Source organism: Oncorhynchus tshawytscha, linkage group LG05, assembly GCF_018296145.1.
Source record: "Oncorhynchus tshawytscha isolate Ot180627B linkage group LG05, Otsh_v2.0, whole genome shotgun sequence".
In the NCBI taxonomy this organism is placed as follows: domain Eukaryota; kingdom Metazoa; phylum Chordata; class Actinopteri; order Salmoniformes; family Salmonidae; genus Oncorhynchus; species Oncorhynchus tshawytscha.
In genome coordinates this window covers 42,628,131-42,650,856 of record NC_056433.1, presented here as the reverse complement: position 1 = coordinate 42,650,856, position 22,726 = coordinate 42,628,131, and the positions used below count along the sequence as shown (strand labels likewise).

At 40.3% G+C, this 22,726-nt stretch overlaps 1 protein-coding gene across 3 annotated transcripts in view; it reads left to right on the top strand.

The window, feature by feature from the left end:
- The window catches only part of LOC112235962 (E3 ubiquitin-protein ligase RNF13), an 86,211-nt gene that overhangs the window by 1,838 nt on the left and 61,647 nt on the right, over window positions 1–22,726 (top strand). For all 3 annotated transcript variants that reach the window (XM_024404521.2, XM_024404523.2, XM_024404522.2), the window contains 2 exons: window positions 16,161–16,363; window positions 16,621–16,701. In XM_024404521.2, coding sequence (XP_024260289.1) covers window positions 16,211–16,363; window positions 16,621–16,701 — 234 coding nt within the window. In that variant the 5' untranslated portion in view covers window positions 16,161–16,210. The remainder of the gene's footprint in view (window positions 1–16,160; window positions 16,364–16,620; window positions 16,702–22,726) is intronic.

Genomic DNA, 22,726 nt, shown 5'->3' with positions numbered 1-22,726 from the left:
AAATTGGCCCTCCCTCGGGCCTTATTGCTTAAATATATAACGCTTTTTGAGTGCACATGATAGCATATTTCATGGGCATTAATTACTATTTATTGCACGACTGCTATTTTCATGCTAGCAGTCGTGCATGTCACAGTCACACAGTACAGTAGCAACATAATTTGATAAACTACAACAAGACAAGATTTCAGTCATTCAGAGCGTACATTTTCTTCTGCATTTTGCCTTATTTTACTGTTAAAGTATCCTGTCATTGTTATACATAGATGCCAGTTTTGTAAATTTGACATTTATCTCAGGTGGGCTTAAAGGGTACAGTAGCACCAAAAACACTACCTCTATACAGAATGTAAATGTCAATAGAAGCATTGTTCAATAGGATCAATACTAACTTTGCATTATATTTTAGTCTATAGTGTGTATTTAAACCTCAAACCATTGGTTTCCAAATATTTTATGAGTAGACTTTGTTATTCTGACTTTTTTTCCACCATAAATCACTGTTGTTCTAATTAAACCCAGTATGCACCTATTAAGCCTGGTTTGCATTGAAACACATGGGGATAGTGTGTTGATATCTCTAATATTCAATGAACCTGAGCGTAAAAAAATAAACCTGAGGAATAGCAATGATCAGTCTTTTAAAATCACTTTAGGGGAGATTAATATAAATCTAATTTTACATAAGAAATGACAGTTTATAAATTTTAACATTTTGGAAATGAATTGAAATAGATTATTTAAGAGGTCAGCTTATTTGTAACACCCATGGGATAAAAGGAAAGACAAAGTACGAAAGGCAGGGCCTGAAGTTATTTATAAGACTCTTCTCAAGACTCTTTTGATGAAGATTTTAAACATGTATCTTGGTCTGATGTGTATAAGGAGCAGAATCCAGATGCATGGAGTATTTGTAAAATATTCTTGCCAATTGTTGACAAACAGTCTCTTAACAGGTGCATAACTGTGAGAACTGTTAGAGAGCCCCCTGGATCGATGATGAATTGAAAAATTGTATGGTTCAAAGAAATTATGCTAAAAATCAGGCAAACAAGTCAGGCTGCTCAGCTGATTGGTTGAAATACTGTCAATTGAGAAATGTTGTGAAAAGACTTTGGAGCATCTTAAATGATATTATGGGCAGAAAACCCAATTAATCTCCATCGTTCATTAAAGTTAATGGGCCATTTATAACAAAACCTTTTTGATATAGCTAAAATCTCAATGATTATTTCACAGGTAAAGTAGACAAACTGAGAAGTGAAATGACATTGAACTGTGAACCATCATATTTGCGTATTGAAGGTCTAATAATGAAAGAGAGGGATTGTGTTGAATTTGTCCAAGTTTGTGTGGAACAGGTGGAAAAACTATTGTTATCCATCAGTAATATACAGTAAGCTACCAGGTCTAGACAACCTAGATGGGAAACTATTGAGAATGGTAGCAGGCTATTGCCACCCTATTTTCCACGCATTTAACTAACATCTAAAGGAGAACGGGTGTTCACAGGCGTGGAAGGAAGCTGAAATAATTTCACAATCTAAAAATAGTAAAGCATCCTTTTCTGTCTCTAACAGCCAACCAACCAGTTTTCTGCCTGTTCTTAGTAAATTGATGGAGAAAGTTGTGTTTAAAAAAAAATGCAGTGCTATTTTTCAAAGAAGTTAACTGCTGACTTTCATCATGCATATAGGGAAGGGCTCTCAACTTGTATTGCACTGACTCAGATGACTGATGATTGGCTAAATAAATGGTTAATAAGATGATACCAGTTACTCAGGAGGGAAAGGGGAAGTCAGATCTGTGGAAGACATTTGATGTTGTTATGGAAACTACTGGGGATCAAGAAAAAGGAGGGTATAGGAGCAAGTGCTGCATGATTATTGTGTGCCGAACAGGTTTGTGTGCCGAACCCAAAAAAATTTTTTGGGGGGACCATTTGGAACAGTGCAAACGACACTAAATAAATTATAAGTATTAGAGAGTCTGTTCTATTGAAAATTTAAAAAAACATATAAATCCATTACAGCAAAGACTTTAAAAAAAGTTCCATGCCATTTTATTTATTGTTTAGGCTAAAAAGCTCCCTTTTATTTCATTTTAAAACTAAAATGCTGGATTGCATTTCAAAGCATGAATGACTTGTATGCTGTGTGATGACATGAACGAATGATTGACTGATTGATTGATACAGTAGTCTATATATTGAAATCTAGACCTAAGTAAGTTACGATATTAAGACTAAACATGACACACTCTTAGGCCTACAGCTCGATGGTGGTTATACAAGGCTACGACTATAATAGTTATAGTTGCCATGGCGCCCTAGTTGCAGCCTAAGCACAGAGCTCCTGTAAATGTGTAGATATTTTAAGTGTTTTTAATTGTTTTTTAATCAGCTATTTTGTTTTTGATAACATTGAGGTTTTATTGCATTTAGCTGGCGTTTTTGAGCCATGTATTTTAACAGACAGGTTAACACTTAGGCTTGGCTAGCTAGCTTGCATCTGGACAGTACAATCTTTTTTGTTTCACTTGGCTGCCAATTCCTGATCCTTTGAGAACATAATTTTAGGAGTCACGCATGCTGCCAAACATACCCACGTAAAACTGACTATCCTAACGATCCTTGACTTCGGCGATGTCATTTACAAAATTGCCTCCAACACTCTACTCAGCAAATTGGATGTAGTCTATCACAGTGCCATCTGTTTTGTAACCAAAGCCCCATATACTACCCACCACTGCGACCTGTATGCTCTCGTTGGCTGGCCCTCGCTTCATATTCATCGCCAAACCCACTGGCTCCAGGTCATCTATAAATCTTTGCTTGGTAAAGCCCCGCCTTATCTCAGCTCACTGGTCACCAAAGCAGCACCCACCCGTTGCACGCGCTCCAGCAGGTATGTCTCACTAGTCACCCCCAAAGCCAATTCCTCCTTTGGCCGGCTTTCCTTCCAGTTCACTGCTGCCAATGACTGGAACGAACTGCAAAAATTACTGAAGCTGGGGACTCATATCTCCCTCACTAAATTTAAGCACAAGCTGCCAGAGCAGCTCACAGATTACTGCACCTGTACATAGCCCATCTGTAAATAGCTGATCCAACTACCTCATTCCCCATACTATTATTTATTTGATTTATTTTCCTTTGCACCCCAGTATCTCTACTTGAACACTCATCTTCTGCACATCTATCACTCCAGTGTTTAATTGCTATATTGTAATTATTTCGCCACTATGGCCTATTTATTTTACATTCGGTACCCATTAAATCCAATCCAGACTTTTCAAATATTTTATAATAAAAAGTGTAGCTCCCTCCAGTAACCACAAGCACAACTGTTCCATGATTTTAACTGGCAGTTTTATTCTGTAATTTTAGTCAGAAATGTCACCTTCCGTGAGAACTATAAAGTAAATGACAATACAGTTAAGCACACTCTTACAACTTTCTTGTCTTATGAGTAACTTATTAGCTTGATGTAACTCTGAAGTGCTTACATACATAAAAACAGTTTAGCCAGAGGTATAACAGTATCAGATTAAACGCATGAATAAAGAAAATACCTCATTGGCTGCTTATTACAGAAGGGAGGAAATCAAAAACAACACACTTCTTATTCCTGGCATGAATTCACGCTTCATCCTTAATTATTATAATGTTACCATCCTAACATACACGCTTCAACCTTTACGAACTACTCTCGAAGACACAAAAAACCTAGCTGTGTGGGATTGCCGTCATTCCAAAAGTGTGTTGCTATGATAATAATCCCCGTTACAACAGTTCTTAGCCATGTAGTTCCGCTTGTCTTACCATTCCCCCCGCATAGTGAACACGTAAAGAATTCAAACAAAAAACAACAACATAGACTGACAGGTTAATTGTCAGTTACAAAAAGTAGTCGTACAACATGAGATACATTTTCCATTTTAGCTTCACTTTTCCTATAAAAATAGGGCAGTATATGTTAGAAATGTCTAATCCTTCCAATTGTTACATGACTGTTCAGAATCTGCAGAATATAACGATCCAATAGGCTGAATTAAGAAAGGTGTCGTTAAATGATTTGCTCCATCACACAAACACATAAAAGTACACACACCAACAGAATAAAGAATGTTTATTCAAATAGTCATTAATTGATAGAAAAGCTAAAACCAACTACATTAATCTGAGACATACTCTGGCAGTGTGCAGTATTAATAACCAGTAAGGTCAGACAATATCCATAATGACTATAGAAAGTACGAACACTTCAAGACCCTATGGTCAGATGTCTTTTCCTAAAGGCGGCATGGTAAGTAATGGAATTGAAGTTTCTGGGTGTGTGGGAATAATAAATAGTGTTGCTGTGGACACTGGATAATCTGGCTAACACACACACACATATTTAACATAGCTGTGATACTGCACTTATGTTACTCAGTTCAGGTAGCATTCAATGTCCTGCGTTTGTGTTAACCAGCATTGCAGATAAAGACATTCGTAGAACGATAATCAACCTCTTTCTGTGGATCCTTTCCCCTTAATGTAATTTTCATGTCAGCCAGGCCAATCTTTTAATATAAACACAATTTATTTCGCGCTTTAGTTGAGCAAAATAAGTAGTGTTGCTCGGTTGACAAGGCAATTGAAAGAGTGCCTGAGTCGTGCAGAAAAATATCAATGCTTTATCCTCGAGAGAACAAGTTGTTGTTTCCCTGACTGCTACCTACAGTATGGCTGCTACTCAGAAATGCTATAGCCTAACAGTAAATGAATAGATGACATTCACTACAATTATAAACCTGTCTCCAGTATAACGCTACATACACAGACAGACCCACTGTGGATCTTTGTAAAATAAATCTGTATGAAAAGGCATCCCAGGTCTGTTTTGTCAACGGGCACAACTTTGACCCTTTTCAGGAAACTAGGCGTATGTTACGGGTCACTACTTCACAGGAGAGCCATTTGAACGTAAACTTATTTTTATTTATCAAAATTGTTTTTTGGGCAGAAATGCCTTCTGTAAATGTGAATAAAATGGTTAAATTATGAGCCTAGTTAGTTTAGCCACAGAAAAAGGGAGCAACCTTCCCACTAGCCATGATTGGCTGAGATAATGAGTGGGATGGACATGCCAAGAGATGAGTTTGGATTTGTCTGCCATATAGCACGCTTCTGTCTATTTGAGCTGGTCAGTATGTGTAGGTAATCCTGTCTAATGCGACTTTATTTTTTTTATTTTTTTTATTGTGTAGTAAAACTTAACAAAAGACTTCTATGTAAGTGTCCATTTCAATAGAATGTCACTGCAAAAACTGTTTCAGAGCACTCTTGTCTGAGTGGGACAGAGCGCAGAATACCTGATTCATTTACCAATGCTCAACACCCGTTGAATACGGCTGGTGTCAGTAAACATCGGCAAAAAAGCATAATTAAATTGTTGCCAGGAGCACAGTTAGTCACCAACACTCTGGATAACATAAAAACAGCCTAACCAGCTCTGCTAGGGTGAGTAAAATGGTCAGAGTTTGGGTGTGGGCTAAAGCTTAAGATGATTCTCATGGCATTGCACACGGTCAGTGTGAACCAGAGTGACTTGACACAACAACGGGCCAAGCAAGCTGTACCAACAAAACGGAAACAACACAGGACGTCTTATTTAACGAAAGGGGTTGCAGTCTGCCGTGAAGTGTCCATCCATGTAGACAGGTAAGAGTCTAGCTACAGTTTCAGATATTATACGTTTCTAATTTTGTCAAAGTTGTTTTCATTGCAAGTTAAAGCTTACTGTTAGCTAGCTAGCTGACGTTATAGATGGCTGGCTCGCAAGCTAACATTCCGTTTATGATCTGTGTGTAGTAATGTTATCTCAGAATGCCATTTCGCATTACTAGTTATAGCCTAACTAGCTAACATTGAACCTATTTGGTTAACCTTTAGCTAGCTATGACAATCGGATTGTATTGCTAGTACTCTATGGATTAGGATTATGGTTCATTGTTTAGCTTGCATGTCTAAGCAAAAGACTCCACTTCGCCAGATGATTACATGACCCATCAAGTTAGCCATAATCACCGTCAGTCACACCTGGCTATCTATTGTATAATAATACCAAAATATTTGTATCTGGAATTTGTCTTTCAGCATCAGTAGAACACACCTGACTCTCCTCCACCAGTCATACAAGGAGAATGGTCTAATGCCTCCCATCAAAAAGAGAGCTGGTCCAAGCAAGCACAGGTTACAGCTGAAGCATGAGGACTTGCAGCAAGTTGTGAACTTCATCAACAACTACACAGAGGACAATGCAATAGTATTACCAGGATGCCACCCAGGACGCAAACGGTGGAAAGCTGCTGACATCCCATCCCATGTGACAAAAGCAGTGACGTGGCGTCTCTACACGGAATCGATGACAACACTTGGTATGTAAAGCATAAACAACACGTTTTGATTATTTAATTTATCTCCAACATGATTGGCACTACTTTTATTGATCTCACATAATTTTTTGGGTTATTTCCTGTTTTACAGCTTCGGTGCTCTGGAACCTGGTGTTGTCACCAAGGAGCGTTTGTACTCCGTCGGGAACATGTTTCAGCTGCTGCACAACGCTGACATCCCTCCTCCCATAGATGGTCTGCCTGTACAAGCACCACCTGGACTGGACACAGCTAGACAAACTTATCTTTTTGAGAAGATCAGGGAGTTTTGTGACTAAGAGGCTATTGACATCACACGCCCTGCACCAAAGTCAAGGGCAGGACAGAATCGGGCTCTCCGAATATAGATTCCCTTGTTCATGCGTGGTTCGGACGGATTCCCAGTCATCAGCACTATCTGCAGTGCCTCTATTCAAATGACTGTGATAAGAAGAATGGCGCCGGAGAGGATGGTTGATGTTTTACGTGCTCCTAACCAACTGTGTTATTTTATTCGTCTTTTTGCATTGTTTGTAACTTGTTTTTTAAACTTATTTTGTACATAATGTTTCTGCTACCATTTCTTATGACCGAAAATAACTTCTGGACATCAAAACAGCGATTACTCACCACCAACTGGTAGAAGCTTTATCCTTTAATGAGTCCGACGAGAATGAAATACTTCTTTCCCGGGAACGGGCCCAAATCCCCGTCATTTGCATGAAGAGAAGAAAAAAAAGAGGGCTTATCACAGTCTGCCTTCTGAGAATTCGTAGGCAAGTAACGCTGAAACATGCATGTGTGATCACGCTCTTCGCAGCTGATGTGAGTAAGAACAGGTCAACATTCACAAGGCCGCAGGGCCAGACGGATTACCAGGACGTGTACTCCGAGCATGCGCAGACCAACTGTCAAGTGTCTTCACTGACATTTTCAACCTCTCCCTGTCTAAGTCTGTAATACCAACATGTTTCAAGCAGACCACCATAGTCCCTGTGCCCATGAACACTAAGGTAACCTGCCTAAATGACTACCAACCCGTAGCACTCACGTCTGTAGCCATGAAGTGCACACTATTATCCCAGAAACCCTAGACCATCTCCAATTTGCATACCACCCTAACAGGTCCACAGATGATGCAATCTCTTGCACTCCACATTGCCCTTTCCCACCTGACATAAGGAACACCTATGTGGGAATGCTATTCATTGACTACTACACCTGAGACTTAGTGAACAGCTCTATCTGTTGTATTCAGCACATGTGACAAATAACATTAGATTTGTTTGATGTTAATAGTTAACAATTAATAATTAACAAATGGTAGGACATTTCTGTTCTGTTTAATTCTGTGTTTCTGTAAAGAGATGGTTTCCTGCAGTTAGTCTGGGCGTATGGTCAAGTAAATGCGTTTAGCTAGAGATAGCTTGGGCTGACAATGACTTGGTGATAATTACCTAAAGTTGGCATTCTATAGACAAGATGTGGTATGTGTGTGACCCGAGATAGCCTGGAAGAGTTTCGAACAATGCCTCATTGTCTGATCATCCTGGCATCTGGGAAACTAAGCCGGGTTGGAAGAATAACAATATCCTCTGTAGATAACCAGGTGATGAACAAGGTGGCTTATGGGAGTTGGAACCAGCCTGACTAAGCATTTTTAGGTCCTATATAACATCAGTTTTTTTCATTATCAGTTAAGCACTCGGCAACGCGTGTGGGGTCGACGGTTTCATTATTGCAATAATTAATTGATATTAAATAAAAATGATTGTTTTTCAGGAAATGACTGTCTCTCTCAATACTGAATTTCCACGAGATGATTCTCCTAACACACATTGCTGCTACTATTATATATATTTTTATCCTGCTGCTCAGGGACTTTACCCCTGATTGTATGCTTAGAACTACCTCATCTATCACTGATATTGTTCTTGTACATACTGTATATTATTTTCTTTATATTGACACTGTTTCTGATATTGCTACTATGCAAGTAAGCATTTGACTGTAGCATTTACCCCTTCTGTAGAGACCCATCCACTTAGCAAGATGTGGCTGGGGGTTATAGCATTTTTTTCACATTACCCATTAATTTAGACAAGTGTGTCTGGGTAAGCGTGATATATACTTATAAAATATTTTATCTGGACACTTTGTTTACCTGTAATTTTTCCTTATTGTAGGCTACTACTTTAACCACTTTTAGTCTTAATCTTTACTACACTACTCTCTGTTTAGCACATGACCTCACGTGTGAATCCTTAAAGAGATGGGTGTGAACAATGCTGAATGGATGTAGATAAAGGAGAGCTCTCCAGTAGGTACCAAAACTTTAAAAGGCCATTTTCTCAAAAGTGAGGTTACAAGTTTATCAAACTTCAAAGCAGAATTAATTTCTCATTGTTTCTCAAATGCAGTGGATGAGATTCCAGTTTGTAGCTTTGTGTCTCAGCTTTTATCCAATGTAAAAAACACAATTTCAAATGTTCCTACATACCACCGAATCAAGGCGGTCGGTCACAATTTATTCGAAACACTGGTAGTAACCAGATAATCCAAAGAATTTAGGTAGTAAACAATGCCCCCCTCAGGCAGAATATTTTCTCATGCGAACTGTCTGCGACTCTACAATATTTTACTTATCAAGTCGAAGACAAAATTAACTGCAATACAGTTGTCTCAAATATATTAGCATAACTACGCAGAACCACCATAAAATGAGGCCTATCTCCGTATTAAAATGTGTCCCAGTGCAACATGCCTTGATCCGTCCCACTGGACGTGGTTTATGGAGTGCTCTTTGAAATAGATGGATTGGCTGACAACGTCTCAAATGATGCACTCGCATCAATGTGACCGGAGTACACAAGGGGGCGCCACAAAAAGGCAAAAACCCCATTGGGCATTTTTTACCAAAATGCTAACAAAATTAGCACAAGTAATAGCGCATCTCAAGAGGCTGCTAGCTACATATGCTAACGAGATGAAAATAAACTAATTGCAAAGACAGGCAATACAGCTCATAAAGTTATACATATATAGAAGCTACTGAATGTCATGTCATTTTTGGTCATCAATCAAATCAAATTTATTTATATAGCCCTTTGTACATCAGCTGATATCTCAAAGTGCTGTACAGAAACCCAGCCTAAAACCCCAAACAGCAAGCAATGCAGGTGTAGAAGCACGGTGGCTAGGAAAAACTCCCTAGAGTTTGGACATTTACAAGCGAATGTGAACGAGAGACATACAAATGAAAAAGGTTTTGACATGCTTGTCTGAAGGAAGAGCAGTACTGGCTCTGGAGCAGCATGTGTAGGATACAGTTGATAGTGCAAAGGACATGCCTGCTCTGCTCAGAGAAGAAGGCTGTGGAGAATGGAGAGGAGAAAAAACGCAAGGAAATCAAGATCGTGGCAGCTGTACAAATAACTAATCCTTTGACTTCTTAAACATGGAAGAAAGCTAACAATATATGATGCCCCGTCACCTTATTAATTCAGCCTATTACTTAGATTAACTAGCAAGTTAAATTTAAGGGTCACGTTAATGCAGAATTCAGATTTTTGTCATGCAAAAAAAGAAAAAAAAAGTAATCTTGCTGCGTTTTGTAGACTTGCCTAGTTAAATAAAGGTTAACTTTGTAAATGCAGATTTAAAATGTGTCTTATTGTAATTTCTGCTTGGCATCAGTCTAATTTCATGCTTCATTTGCACTTCTCCACTCAGAATGACCTTAACTGTATTCTCATGTGAAGCTACCTTTTCCAGTACTTTTCTCAGTATATCCAGCTACTTTTCTCAGCTAAAATGTAAGATTAACTTTAAACAAAACAGGAAATGTAGCTGGCTAAATTATTTCTATGATAAACTTTTAGAAATATGATTGCCATGCATCGTTTTTGCAAAAAATACCTTGCTTTTTCATTGTAAGCTAATTTACTTGTGTGGCTGCCAGCCAAATAGCATTACACTTCTGTTGTCATCTGATGAAAAGCAATTTTCTGCTGAATGTGTTGCATTAATGTATTTTCTGGGAAGGAAACTATAGTTGCACATCTCTGATAACTTTATTGAAGCATAAAAACACTTGACTTTCAATATAAAACTCGACCCCGTCAATACACAGCTGGACTCACCTGCTCCGGTTGTGCTATTTAGAAACAAACAGGTGACTGACTCAACTGGTCTGGGGAACTACGATAAGCTTCATAATGTAAAATTATGTGACTGGTGAAATTAAGAATGCAGTCTGCTTTATCTCCTAATGTATTGCACAAGTTGATTGCATGTATTTACTTAAAAAGTATCTACAAATATTAAAATGTATGGGGAAAAACGTCATAGTTTGAATGGTATTGAAAAATCATCCAGTGGCTATTTCCAAATACCTCGGTATACCGCCAAAGCCAAATTTGATGTCAATGCTAATATGCCAAAAAATCTGTACAGTTGAAGTCGGAAGTTTACATACACTTAGGTTGGAGTCATTAACTCGTTTTTCAACCACTCCACAAATTTCTTGTTACAAACTATATTTTTGGCAAATCGGTTAGGACATCTACTTTGTGCATGACAAGTAATTTTTCCAATAATTGTTTACAGACAGATTATTTCACTTATAATTCACTGTATCACAATTCCAGTGGGTCAGAAGTTTACATACACTAAGTTGGCTGTGCCTTTAAACAGCTTGGGAAATTCCAGAAAATGATGTCATGGCTTTAGAAGCTTCTGATAGGCTAATTGACATCATTTGAGTCAATTTGAGATGTACCTGTGGGTGTATTTCAAGGCCTACCTTCAAACTCAGTACCTCTTTGCTTGACATCATGGGAAAATCTAAAGAAATCAGCCAAGACCTCAGAAAACAAATTGTAGACCTCCACAAGTCTGGTTCATCCTTGGGAGCAATTTCCAAATGCCTGAAGGTACCATGTTCATCTGCTCAAACAATAGTACGCAAGTATAAACACCATGGGACCATGCAGCCGTCATACTGCTCAGGAAGAAGACACGTTCTGTCTCCTAGAGATGAACATACTTTGGTGCGAAAAGCAAAGGACCTTTTGTACCTGTTTCCTCCAGCATCTTCAAAATTATCTACAGTGCTGTGAAAAAGTATTTGCCCCCTTCCGGATTTATTTTTTTGCACATTTGCTATACTTAAATGTTTCAGATCATCAAACAAATTTTAATATTACACAAAGATAACCCAAGTAAACACAAATGCAGTTAAGTGATTATTTGATTAAGGGAAAAAAGCTATCCGAACCTTCATGGACCTATGTGAAAAAGTAATTGCCCCCTAGACCTAATAACCGGTTGTGCCACACTCCGCAGCAACAACTGCAATCAAGCGTTTGCGATAACTGGCAATGAGTCTTTCACATCGCTGTGGAGGAATTTTGGCCCACTTTTCTTTGCAGAATTGTTTTAATCCAGCCACATTGGAGGGTTTTCGAGCATGAACCGCCTTTTTAAGGTCACGCCACAGCATCTCAATCGGATTCAAGTCCGGACTTTGACTAGGCCACTCCAAAACCTTCATTTTGTTTTTTTAAGCCATTCAGAGGTGGACTTGCTGGTGTGTTTTGGATCAATGTCCTGCTGCAGAACCCAAGTTCCCAAACTTTTGTCTTGTCAGTCCACAGAATATTTTCCCAAAAGTCTTGAATCATCAAGATGTTTTTTTGCCAAAAGTGAGATGAGCCTTTATGTTATTTTTGGTCAGCAGTGGTTTTCGCCTTGGAACTCTGCCATGGATGCCATTTTTGCACAGTCTTTCTTATGGTTGACTCATGAACACTGACCTTAACTGACGCAAGTGAGGCCTGCAGTTCTTTAGATGTTGTTGTGGGGTAATTTTGGTAGGCCGGCCACTCCTGGGAAGGTTCACCACTGTTCCAAATTTTCTCCATTTGTGGATAATGGCTCTCACCATGGTTCGCTGGAGTGCCAAAGCTTTAGAAATGGCTTTGTAACCCTTTCCAGACTGATAGATGTCAATTACTTTGTTTCTCATCTGTTCCTGAATTTCTTTGGATCACGGCATGATGTCTTGCTTTTTGAGATCTTTTGGCCTACTTCACTTTGTCAGACAGGTTCTATTTAAGTGATTTCTTGATTCAACAGGTCTGGCAGTAATCACGCCTGGGTGTGGCTAGTGAAATTGAACTCAGCTTTCAAAAAAATGTGATTAACCACAGTAAATTCATGATTTAACAAGGGGAGGCAATTACTTTTTCACATAGGGCCATGAAGATTTGGATAGCTTTTTTCCCTTAATAAATAAAATTATCACTTAACTGCATTTTGTCTTTACTTGGGTTATCTTTGTGTAATATTTAAATTTGTTTGATGATCTGAAACATTTAAGTGTGACAAATGTGTAAAAAATATAAGAAATCAAGAAGAAGGCAAAGACTTTTTCACTGCACTGTATATCCACAGTAAAACGAGTCCTATATTGACATAACCTGAAAGGCCGCTCAGCAAGGAAGAAGCCACTGCTCCAAAACCGCCATAAAAAAGCTAGACTACGGTTTGCAACTGCACATGGGGACAAATATGGTACTTTTTGGAGAAATGTCCTCTGGTCTAATGAAACAAAAATAGAACTGTTACACACTACAAACGTATTTCCTCCAACGTTATAATGAAAAGGCTCCCCTCTGTCCCAAAACATGTTTTCTGGAGACTTGTGAGTGGAGTGCTGATGACATCGCCCACTGTATGCACTTTCGGTAACCTGATTGTGTCCAGACTGAGGAGAAATCCGCACACAATGCATCCCTGACCAACTCCTGAAGTGGTCAGCCAGATCGGAACACAATCAGACCACAAAGCGACTTTTGTGCATCTAGACCAGGCCTGGGAAATGGCCAGCCCGGGGCCATATGCGGCCCGCAGAATCATGCTCAGATCACATAAAGAATTTGCGATAGTAAAGTTTTGAAAACGTATTTGTTAATCAAATTAAAAGCCCAATGAATACTCTCCTTTGTGTAATGATTTAACTCCCACCGCTTGCGGGACATTTATTTTGAATGCACGTATAAATAACAACTGCACAAGGACAGACAGTGACTGACAGGCTGACACACACGTCACAGTTAGTAGCTAGCTAGAAATTGCGCAAAAGTGAGTTTTTCAGAAATTTCAAAGGAAAGTAGACAATGAATATAGGATGTTCCATTAAGAGTGGACATTTTATTATTGATATTTATTGAGGTATCAGGGAAAGCTGTGTGCTTAATGTGCAAAGAGAGCATCGCTGTCTTGAAAGACTACAACTTGTCCTGACACTTCCAGACGAAGCATGCAGAAAAATATAGGAATATGTCTTCTGAGCAGAGGGCAAGTGCATCCAAAGAGTTTCTTTCTCAGTTGCAAAAGAATCAATGACTTTTCACAAAACTGCATTCAGCAAACAACGGAATTGCAATAGCTAGCTATGTACTGTCCCACAAAATTGCTAAACATAGCAAGCCATTCGCTGAGGGCGAATTGATTAAATAATGTTAAATTGACTCTGCAGCAAGACTTTGCTCCGACAAGAAAGATCTGTTTGAAAATGTTTCCCTGTCAAGACGAACAGTGACACGGTTTGTTGAGGACATCTTAGAGAACATGGAACAACAGTTGAAAGACAGGGTAAAGGATTTCACATATTTCTCCTTGGCCCTGGATGAGAGCAGGTGACAAGACGCAGTTGTTGATATTCTTACGAGGCATAACCCCAGACTTTGAAATTTCAGAGGAGCTTGCTTCAGTGCAGTCAATGAAGAGCACAACCGCAGGGAAACATTTATTGGGGGAGGTTAATAAGTGTGTGGCAAAGCTGGGACTGAGTTTTGAAAACGTATCCAGTGTTACCACTGATGGGTGCCCAAACTTGACAGGAAAAAATGTGGCCTTTTGAAAAGGATACAAGATCAAGTAAATGAGCTGATCCCAGATCAGAAAATAATTTTCCTGCATTGCATTATTCATCAGGAGATGCTCGGTAAATGTGTTCTGAAAATGAGCCATGTTGTAGATACAGTCACTAAAGTGGTAAACTTCATAAGAGCAAAATCTTTAAACCGGGTCATGCAGATCTCCCCTACCACACAAAGGTGAGATGGCTGAGTTTGAGGAAGGTGCATAAAAGGGTGTGGGACCTGAAGTCGGAGATTGCTGAGTTATTGCAAATGAAAGGAAAATATGTGGATTTCCCTCAACTGCAAGATAAAGAATGGTTGGCTGATTTTTGCCTTCACTGTGGACATCATGGCCCTCATGAATGAACTGAATTCCCAACTACAAGGGAAGGGCCTTTTTGCACATTCGATGTACAGCCTTGTCAAAGCCTTCAAGGGAAAATTGCTCCTCCTGACCCGCCAAGGAGGGGCCAATGAACGCACCCACCTTCTGACACTACTAGTCTGTTCCCTATCAGATGACCAACGGGAGAAGTATACATTGCTGATACGTGCTTTGAATGGTGAGTTTTCTCATCGTTTTTAGGATTTCAAAGTGTTGGAATATGACATGCTGTTGGTTTCCCCTCCTTTCACCTTCAATGTGGATAACGCTCCCACTGACCTGCAACTTGAGCTTATCGATCTTCAGTCTGATGCAGCGATTGGAGAACTATTCAAAACAATGTCACTGACGAGGTTCTATGCATTTCCAAAGATTAGGAGTAATGCTCAGAAGATGTTTGTACTGTTTGGGTCAACCTATGTATGTGAACAGACATTTTCAGTGATGAAATATAACAAGTCAAGGCACAGATCATCTCTTACTTACCTCTCAGCAATCCTGCGCATAGCGACATCAGAAACTATACCGGACTTCACTGCTCTAGTCAATGCCCATCAGAGACTTCACTCCTCACACTGATTGAGTAGTTTAAATGTAATGTTGAGCTCTCTTTCTTGTGTTTTTGTGCATACCCGTTAACAAGAGTTCTGTCCGTGGTGCTGAATGCACAGTGTACTTTTCCCTCCGTGTAGTTCATTGCATGTTTAATAATGAATGTAAGTGCCAAGTGTAGACAAAACTTAGGAGAGGAGAGGTAGTCTATAGGATACTGAATCTGAAGCAGCAAGAATGATGAGAGAGCGGATACTTGCACTTTCTCTTCAGTTACATTTTGCCTACCTTTTAGGAGTGGGACAATTTGCAGGCAGAGACAATAAATGGGTTATCAGTATTTATTTCCAGAAAATGTAGTAGGCCTAAATATAAACTATCAACTAGGTGAATACCATTGGTGTTTCATATGAGGGTTTCAACATGAGATATCCTTTTTTTTTTTTTTACACACTTTTATTTATATAAATTTGTCTTTTTTGTAAGTGTTTTGGCGCCAAACTGGTGGTAGTTGTGAAAAAAGTAAAAAGTTGGAAAGTTGAAAGTAAATAGTTGGAGTTCATGGAAAATTATTCCATTGTTTATTAGAGAAAACAAATCATTAATTAGGCAATTTTTTTTCTTAAATCACATGGTGTATCCACTGGAAACTAATAGACATTATGGACACAGATATAAAAATGAATACTATATATCTGAAAAAAAGGTTATTAAAGTATAAATTACCAAAGTTAACATAGATTGCCAGAAATGACCTAGGTATTTGAACCCAGGTGTGGTGTGTTTGTTTTATGTTCTGTGGGAGGCTGGGATAGCAGATGTAGGCCTACAGACAGTGACAAACCTGTGTTTCTGCGTGTGTGTACACTCTGCAGGTGTGAGAGCCGCCAGCACTGGGACAGTCCATCTGTGTGTCAGTCTGTGCATGTGTGTGTCAGTCGACTGGCACAGCTCGGAATGCAAGATGCTGTTCTCCCTGGGGATGCTGATGCTGTCCGCCACACAGATCTACACCATCTTTACCGTGCAGCTCTTTGCCTTCCTCAACCTGCTGCCCGTCGAGGCCGACATCTCTGCCGTGAGTCCCGCAGACTGAGAGACGGGCGGGCGCGTGGGTGGGTGGGTGGGTGGGCAGGCAGGCATGCATGCAGGAAGGCAGATAGACGGACAGATACACAAACAGACAGACGTGGTCTACAGACATTCAGACAGACTGACTGACTGACTGACTCACTGGTTTACAGAAAACATATTTTGTCTCTGTGCTTGGAGCTTCTAGTTATTAACACCACCAAGTAGTTCATGATACGATTTGTATTCTTATTTCTCTTTCAGTACACATTTGACAACAAAACGGGAAACTTTGATGACCTGCCTGCACGGTTTGGGTACCGGTTGCCCAGCGATGGACTCAAGGTGGGTACAACAATGGTCCATATGTTGACTGTTTACATACCCAGTCATTTCACTGCCATTGACACAAGTTAAAGTATAACCATCATCAGAATATGAACGATAAGCATGGAATCCAATTTTCGGGGGCATTTTTTCTTGAGATAGTTTTTCTGAGATGGGCATTCTAATGTAAAACAAAAAATGTGTAACAGAGTGAATTGATTATCAAAAATGATCACTAATGCATATACACTGAGTGTACAAAACATTAGGAACTTCCTAATATTGAGTTTAGGGCTGACCTCAATTAGTCGACTGGTCGATTGTTTGGTCATTAGGCTGTTGGTCGACTGAGATTGTTTTAGTCGAACAATAACAAATATATATGTTTTAGTAGAGCAATAACAAATAAATATATATATAAAACAATTTCGGTCGACCAACTGCTTAACGACCAAACAATCGACCAGTCGACTAATATACAGTACCAGTCAAAAGTTTGGACACACCTACTCATTCAAGGGTTTTTCTTTATTTACTATTTTCTACATTGTAGAATAATAGTGAAGACATAAAACTATGAAATAACACACATGGAATCATGTAGTAACCAAAAAAGTGTTAAACACCCCTTTATATTTTTTGGGTAAACAGAATGGCAACCGTATGTTTTTCATGTTATGTTCCTCATTCTAATCGAGTGGCATCCTCTGACTTCCACTCTTCTTAAATATAGACTGAACATCGAAACCAGCGTTTCCTGTGGAAAGTTTATGATGCGACACATGCCCATACAAACCAAGCAAAACTGGTCAAGCCAACCAAAACCAAGCCAAATTGAGGAAGCAAAACTGGTGTTAGACTAGGCCCTGTTTACCTTGGGGGTAGCCTAATCACTGATCTAAAAGAATAGATTGCTGTAGGTTATGCGTTGGAACCCCTGATTTCTCCTATCCAGTCATGTCAGATCTGTGACTAGTCCATGCTCTGGATGCAGGAAGGGGAGTGGCCTGGGAAAGTGGAGGGTGGTAGCTGGATTCAGCCTGCGTCTTTGGAGTGGGGCTGTGGCTATGTACACGTCTTTCCTGTGCGAAACATGGAGGGAGCTGAGGGTGAGGTCTTGATAAAGACTGGGAGCTAAGCTGGACCTAAACGGACTGACTGACTATCTCTGTGTTCTCATAGTCATCCAGTACATAATGACAGATCTCTTTAATGGTGAACTAATGCCCATTGCTCCTGACTATTTTAGGTGGTCTCTGCTTTTCTGAAAACTCGTCAAATAACTTATAAACAAAGTCGTTTTGAATAATTCTGTGCTGGTTTGAGCAAGATCATGCTGACCGATTTCCTGTCCACAGATCTACTGCCAAAATCTATACAACCAATCCATGGTGAAAAGTTACACATTCCTGTAACATTACCTGTGCTTTAGTCAGTGTGTGGGTATTTTCATCCCTTGTTGTTTTTGTCTGAGCCAGTGCTTGCATTTACAAAAGGACATTTTTTGGTAGCCTACTTAGAGACTGAACCCCATGCACTCATATTCTAACCTGGAGCATTACTTACATTTCAGCACAGCCCAGTAGCTGCTATCTATGCCACTGTGTTAGAGCATTGGTGCTGGCACTCCCAGGATACATCCCAAATGACACCCTATTCCCTATATAGTGCACTACTTTTGACCAGTGCCCATAAGGCTCTGGTCTAAAGTAGTGCACTACATAGGAGAAAGAGCCATTTCCTCACAGCAGAGCAGAGCGAGGCCTGAATCCAGATACACTATATATCCAGAAGTATATGGGCACACCTTCAAATTAGAGGATTTGGCCATTTCTGCCACACCCGTTCCTGACAGTTGTCTAAAATCGAGCACACAGCTATGCAATTTCATGGACAAAGATTGGCAGTAGAATGGCCTTACTGAAGAGCTCAGTGACTTTCAACATTGCACCGTCATAGGATGCCACCTTTCCATCAAATCAAATTGTATTTGTCACACGCGCCAAATACAACAGGTGTAGTAGACCTTACCGTGAAATGCTTACTTACAAGCCCCTAACCAACAATGCAGTTCAAGAAATAGAGTTAAGAAAATATTTACTAAATAAACTAAAGTAAAAAATATAATAAAAAGTTACATAACAATAATGAGGCTATATGTCACGTTCGTTGTATGGATGAGACCAAGGCGCAGCGTGATGTGAATACATCTTCTATTTTAATGAAACGAAGAACACTTCAACAAATTTACAAAACAACAAAACAAACTTGACAGCTATATAGAATAAGTGCAGACACAGGCAACTAATACATAGACAATCACCCACGAATTACCCAAGGAATATGGCTGCCTAAATATGGTTCCCAATCAGAGACAACGATAAACAGCTGCCTCTAATTGAGAACCAATCCAGGCAACCATAGACATACAAAACACCTAGACTAGTAAACAACCCCAAAAACATACAAAAACCCTAGATGGACAAAAACACAACAAACCACCCCATGTCACACCCTGACCTAACCAAAATAATAAAGAAAACAAAGATAACTAAGGTCAGGGCGTGACACTATATTCAGGGGGGTGCCGGTACCGAGTCAATGTGCAGGCGTACAGGTTAGTCGAGGTAATTTGTAGATATAGGTAGGGGTAAAGTGACTATGCATAGATAATAAACAGCGAGTGGCAGCAGTGTAAAAACAAAGGTGGGGGGTGTTCAATGTTAACAGTCCGGGTGGCCATTTGATTAATTGTTCTTATAGTTTGGGGGTAGAAGCTGTTAAGGAGCCTTTTGGACCTAGACTTGGAGCTCCAGTACCGCTTACCGTGCGGTAGCAGACTGTTCTCTCTATGACTTGTGTGACTGGAGTCTTTTACAATTTTTTGTGGCCTTCCTCTGACGCCGCCTAGTATATAGGTCCTGGATGGCAGGAACCTTGGCCCCAGTGATGTATTGGGCCGTACGCACTACCTTCTGCAGCACATTACGGTCGGATGCCGAGCAGTTGCCATACCAGGCGGTGATGCAATGGTGCAGGATCTGGGGATCTGGGGATCCATGCCAAATCTTTTCAGTCTCCTTGGGGGACAAAGGTGTTATCGTGCCCTCTTCACAACTGTCTTGGTGTGTTTGGACTAGAGGTCGACCGATTATGATTTTTCAACGGCAATACCGATACCGATTATTGGAGGACCAAAAAAAGCCGATACCGATTAATCGGACGATTTTCTAAATGTTTTATTTATTTGTAATAATGACAATTACAACAACATTGAATGAACACTAATTTTAACTTAGTATATTAATATAATACATCAATAAAATCAATTTAGCCTCAAATAAATAATGCAAAAACAGTGTTGGAGAAGAAAGTAAAAGTGCAATATGTGCCATGTAAGAAAGTTCCTTGCTCAGAACATGGTTCCTTTTAACATGAGTCTTCAATCTTCCCAGGTAAGAAGTTTTAGGTTGTAGTTATTATAGGAATTATAGGACTATTTCTCTCTATACCATTTGTATTTCATATACCTTTGACTATTGGATGTTCTTATAGGCACTTTAGTATTGCCAGTGTAACAGTATAGATTCCATCCCTCTCCTCGCCCCTACCTGGGCTCGAACCAGGAACACATCGACAACAGCCATCCTCGAAGCATCGTTACCCATGCAGAGCAAGGGGAATAACTACTCCAAGTCTCAGAGCGAGTGATGTTTGAAACGCTATTAGGGCGCACCCCGCTAACTAGCTAGCCATTTCACATCGGTTACATCAGCCTAATCTCGGGAGTTGATAGGCTTGAAGTCATAACCAGCGCAATGCTTGAAGCACAACGAAGAGATGCTGGCAAAACGCACAAAAGTGCTGTTTGAATGAATGCTTACAAGCCTGCTGGTGCCTACCTTCGCTCAGTCAGACTGCTCTATCAAATCATAGACTTAATTATAATATAGTAACACACAAAACTGCGAGCCTGAGGTCATTAATATGGTCAAATATGGAAACTATCATTTAGAAAACAAGACGTTTATTCTTTTGTGAAATACGGAACCGTTCCGTATTTTATCTAACGGGTGGCATCCATAAGTCTAAATATTCCTGTTACATTGCACAACCTTCAATGTTATGTCATAATTACGTAAAATTGTGGCAAATTAGGTGGCCCAAACTGATGCATATACCCTGACTCTGCGTGCAATGAACGCAAGAGAAGTGACACAATTTCACCTGGTTAAAATTGCCTGCTAACCTGGATTTCTTTTAGCTAAATATGCAGGTTTAAAAATATATACTTCTGTGTATTGATTTCAAGAAAGGCATTGATGTTTATGGTTAGATACGCATTGGAGCAAGGACAGTCCTTTTTCGCGAATACGCACCGCATCGATTATATGCAACGCAGGACACGCTAGATAAACTAGTAATATCATCAACCATGTGTAGTTAACTAGTGATTATGATTGATTGATTGATTTTTGTAAGATAAGTTTAATGCTAGCTAGCAACTTACCTTGGCTTACTGCATTCGCGTAACAGGAAGACTCCTCGTGGAGTGCCATGAGAGGCAGGTGGCATCCCGATTAATCGGTCGACCTCTAGTTTGGACCATGATAGTTTGTTGGTGATGTGGACACCAAGGAATATGAAACTCTCGACTCATTCCACTACAGCTTCGTCAATGTTAATGGGGGCCTGTTCGGCCATCCTTTTCCTGTAGTCCACGATCAACTCCTTTGTCTTGCTCACATTGAGGGAGAGGTTCTTTACCTGGCACCACACTGCCAGGTCTCTGACCTCCTCCCTATAGGCTGTCTCGTCGTTGTCGGTGATCAGACCTACCACTGTTGTATCGTCAACAAACCTAATGATGGTGTTGGAGTCGTGCTTGGCCACGCAGTTGTGGGTGAACAGCGAGTACAGGAGGGGACTAAGCACGCACTCCCAAGGGGCCCCATTGTTGAGGATCAGCGTGGCAGATGTGTTGTTGCCAACCCTTACCACCTGGAGGTGACCCGTAAGGAAGTCCAAGATCCAGCTGCAGAGGGAGGTGTTTAGTCCCAGGGTCCTTAGCTTAGTGATGAGCTTTGTGGGCACTATGGTGTTGAATGCTGAGCTGTAGTCAGTGAACAGCATTCTCACATAGGTGTTCCTTTTATCCAGGTGGGAAAGGGCAGTGTGGAGTCCAATTGAGATTGCATCATCTGTGGATCTGTTGAGGTATGCGAATTGGAGTGGGTCTAGAGTTTCCGGCATTGATGTGTTGATGTGAGCCATGGCCAGCCTGTCAAAGCACTTCATGGTTACCAATGTGAGTGCTACTGGGCGGTAGTCATTTAGGCAGATTACCTTCACATTCTTGGGCACAGGGACTATGGTGGTCTGCTTGAAACGTGGGTATTACAGACTCTGTCAGGGAGAGGTTGAAAATGTCAGGGAAGACAGTTACCAGTTTGTCCGCACATGCTCTGAGTACACTGCCTGGTAATCCGGCTGGCCCCGCGGCCTTGTGAATGTTGGCCTCTTTAAAGGTCTTGCTCACATCGGCTACAGAGAGCGTGATCACACAGTCGTCCGGAACAGCTGGTGCTCTCATGCATACTTCAATGTTGCTTGCCTCAAAGCAGGCATAAAAGGAATTTAGATCGTCTTGTGGCTCGTGTCACTGGGAAGCTTGCGGCTGGGTTTCCCTTTGTAGTCTGTAATAGTTTTCAAGCCCTGCCACATCCAAAGAGCATCAGAGCCGGTGTAGTAGGATTCAATCTTAGTCCTGTATTGACGCTTTGCCTGTTTTTATGGTTTGTTTGAGGGCATAGCAGGATTTTTTATAAGCGTCCAGAATAGTGTCCCGCTCCTTGAAAACGGCAGCTCTAGCCTTTAGCGCGGTGCAGATGTTGCTTGTAATCCATGGCTTCTGGTAGGGATATGTCACTGTGGGGACGACGTCGTCAATGCACGTGTTGATGAAGCCGGTGACTGAGGTGGTATACTCCTCAATGCCATTGAATGAATCACGGAACATATTCCAGTAGGTGCTAGCAAATCT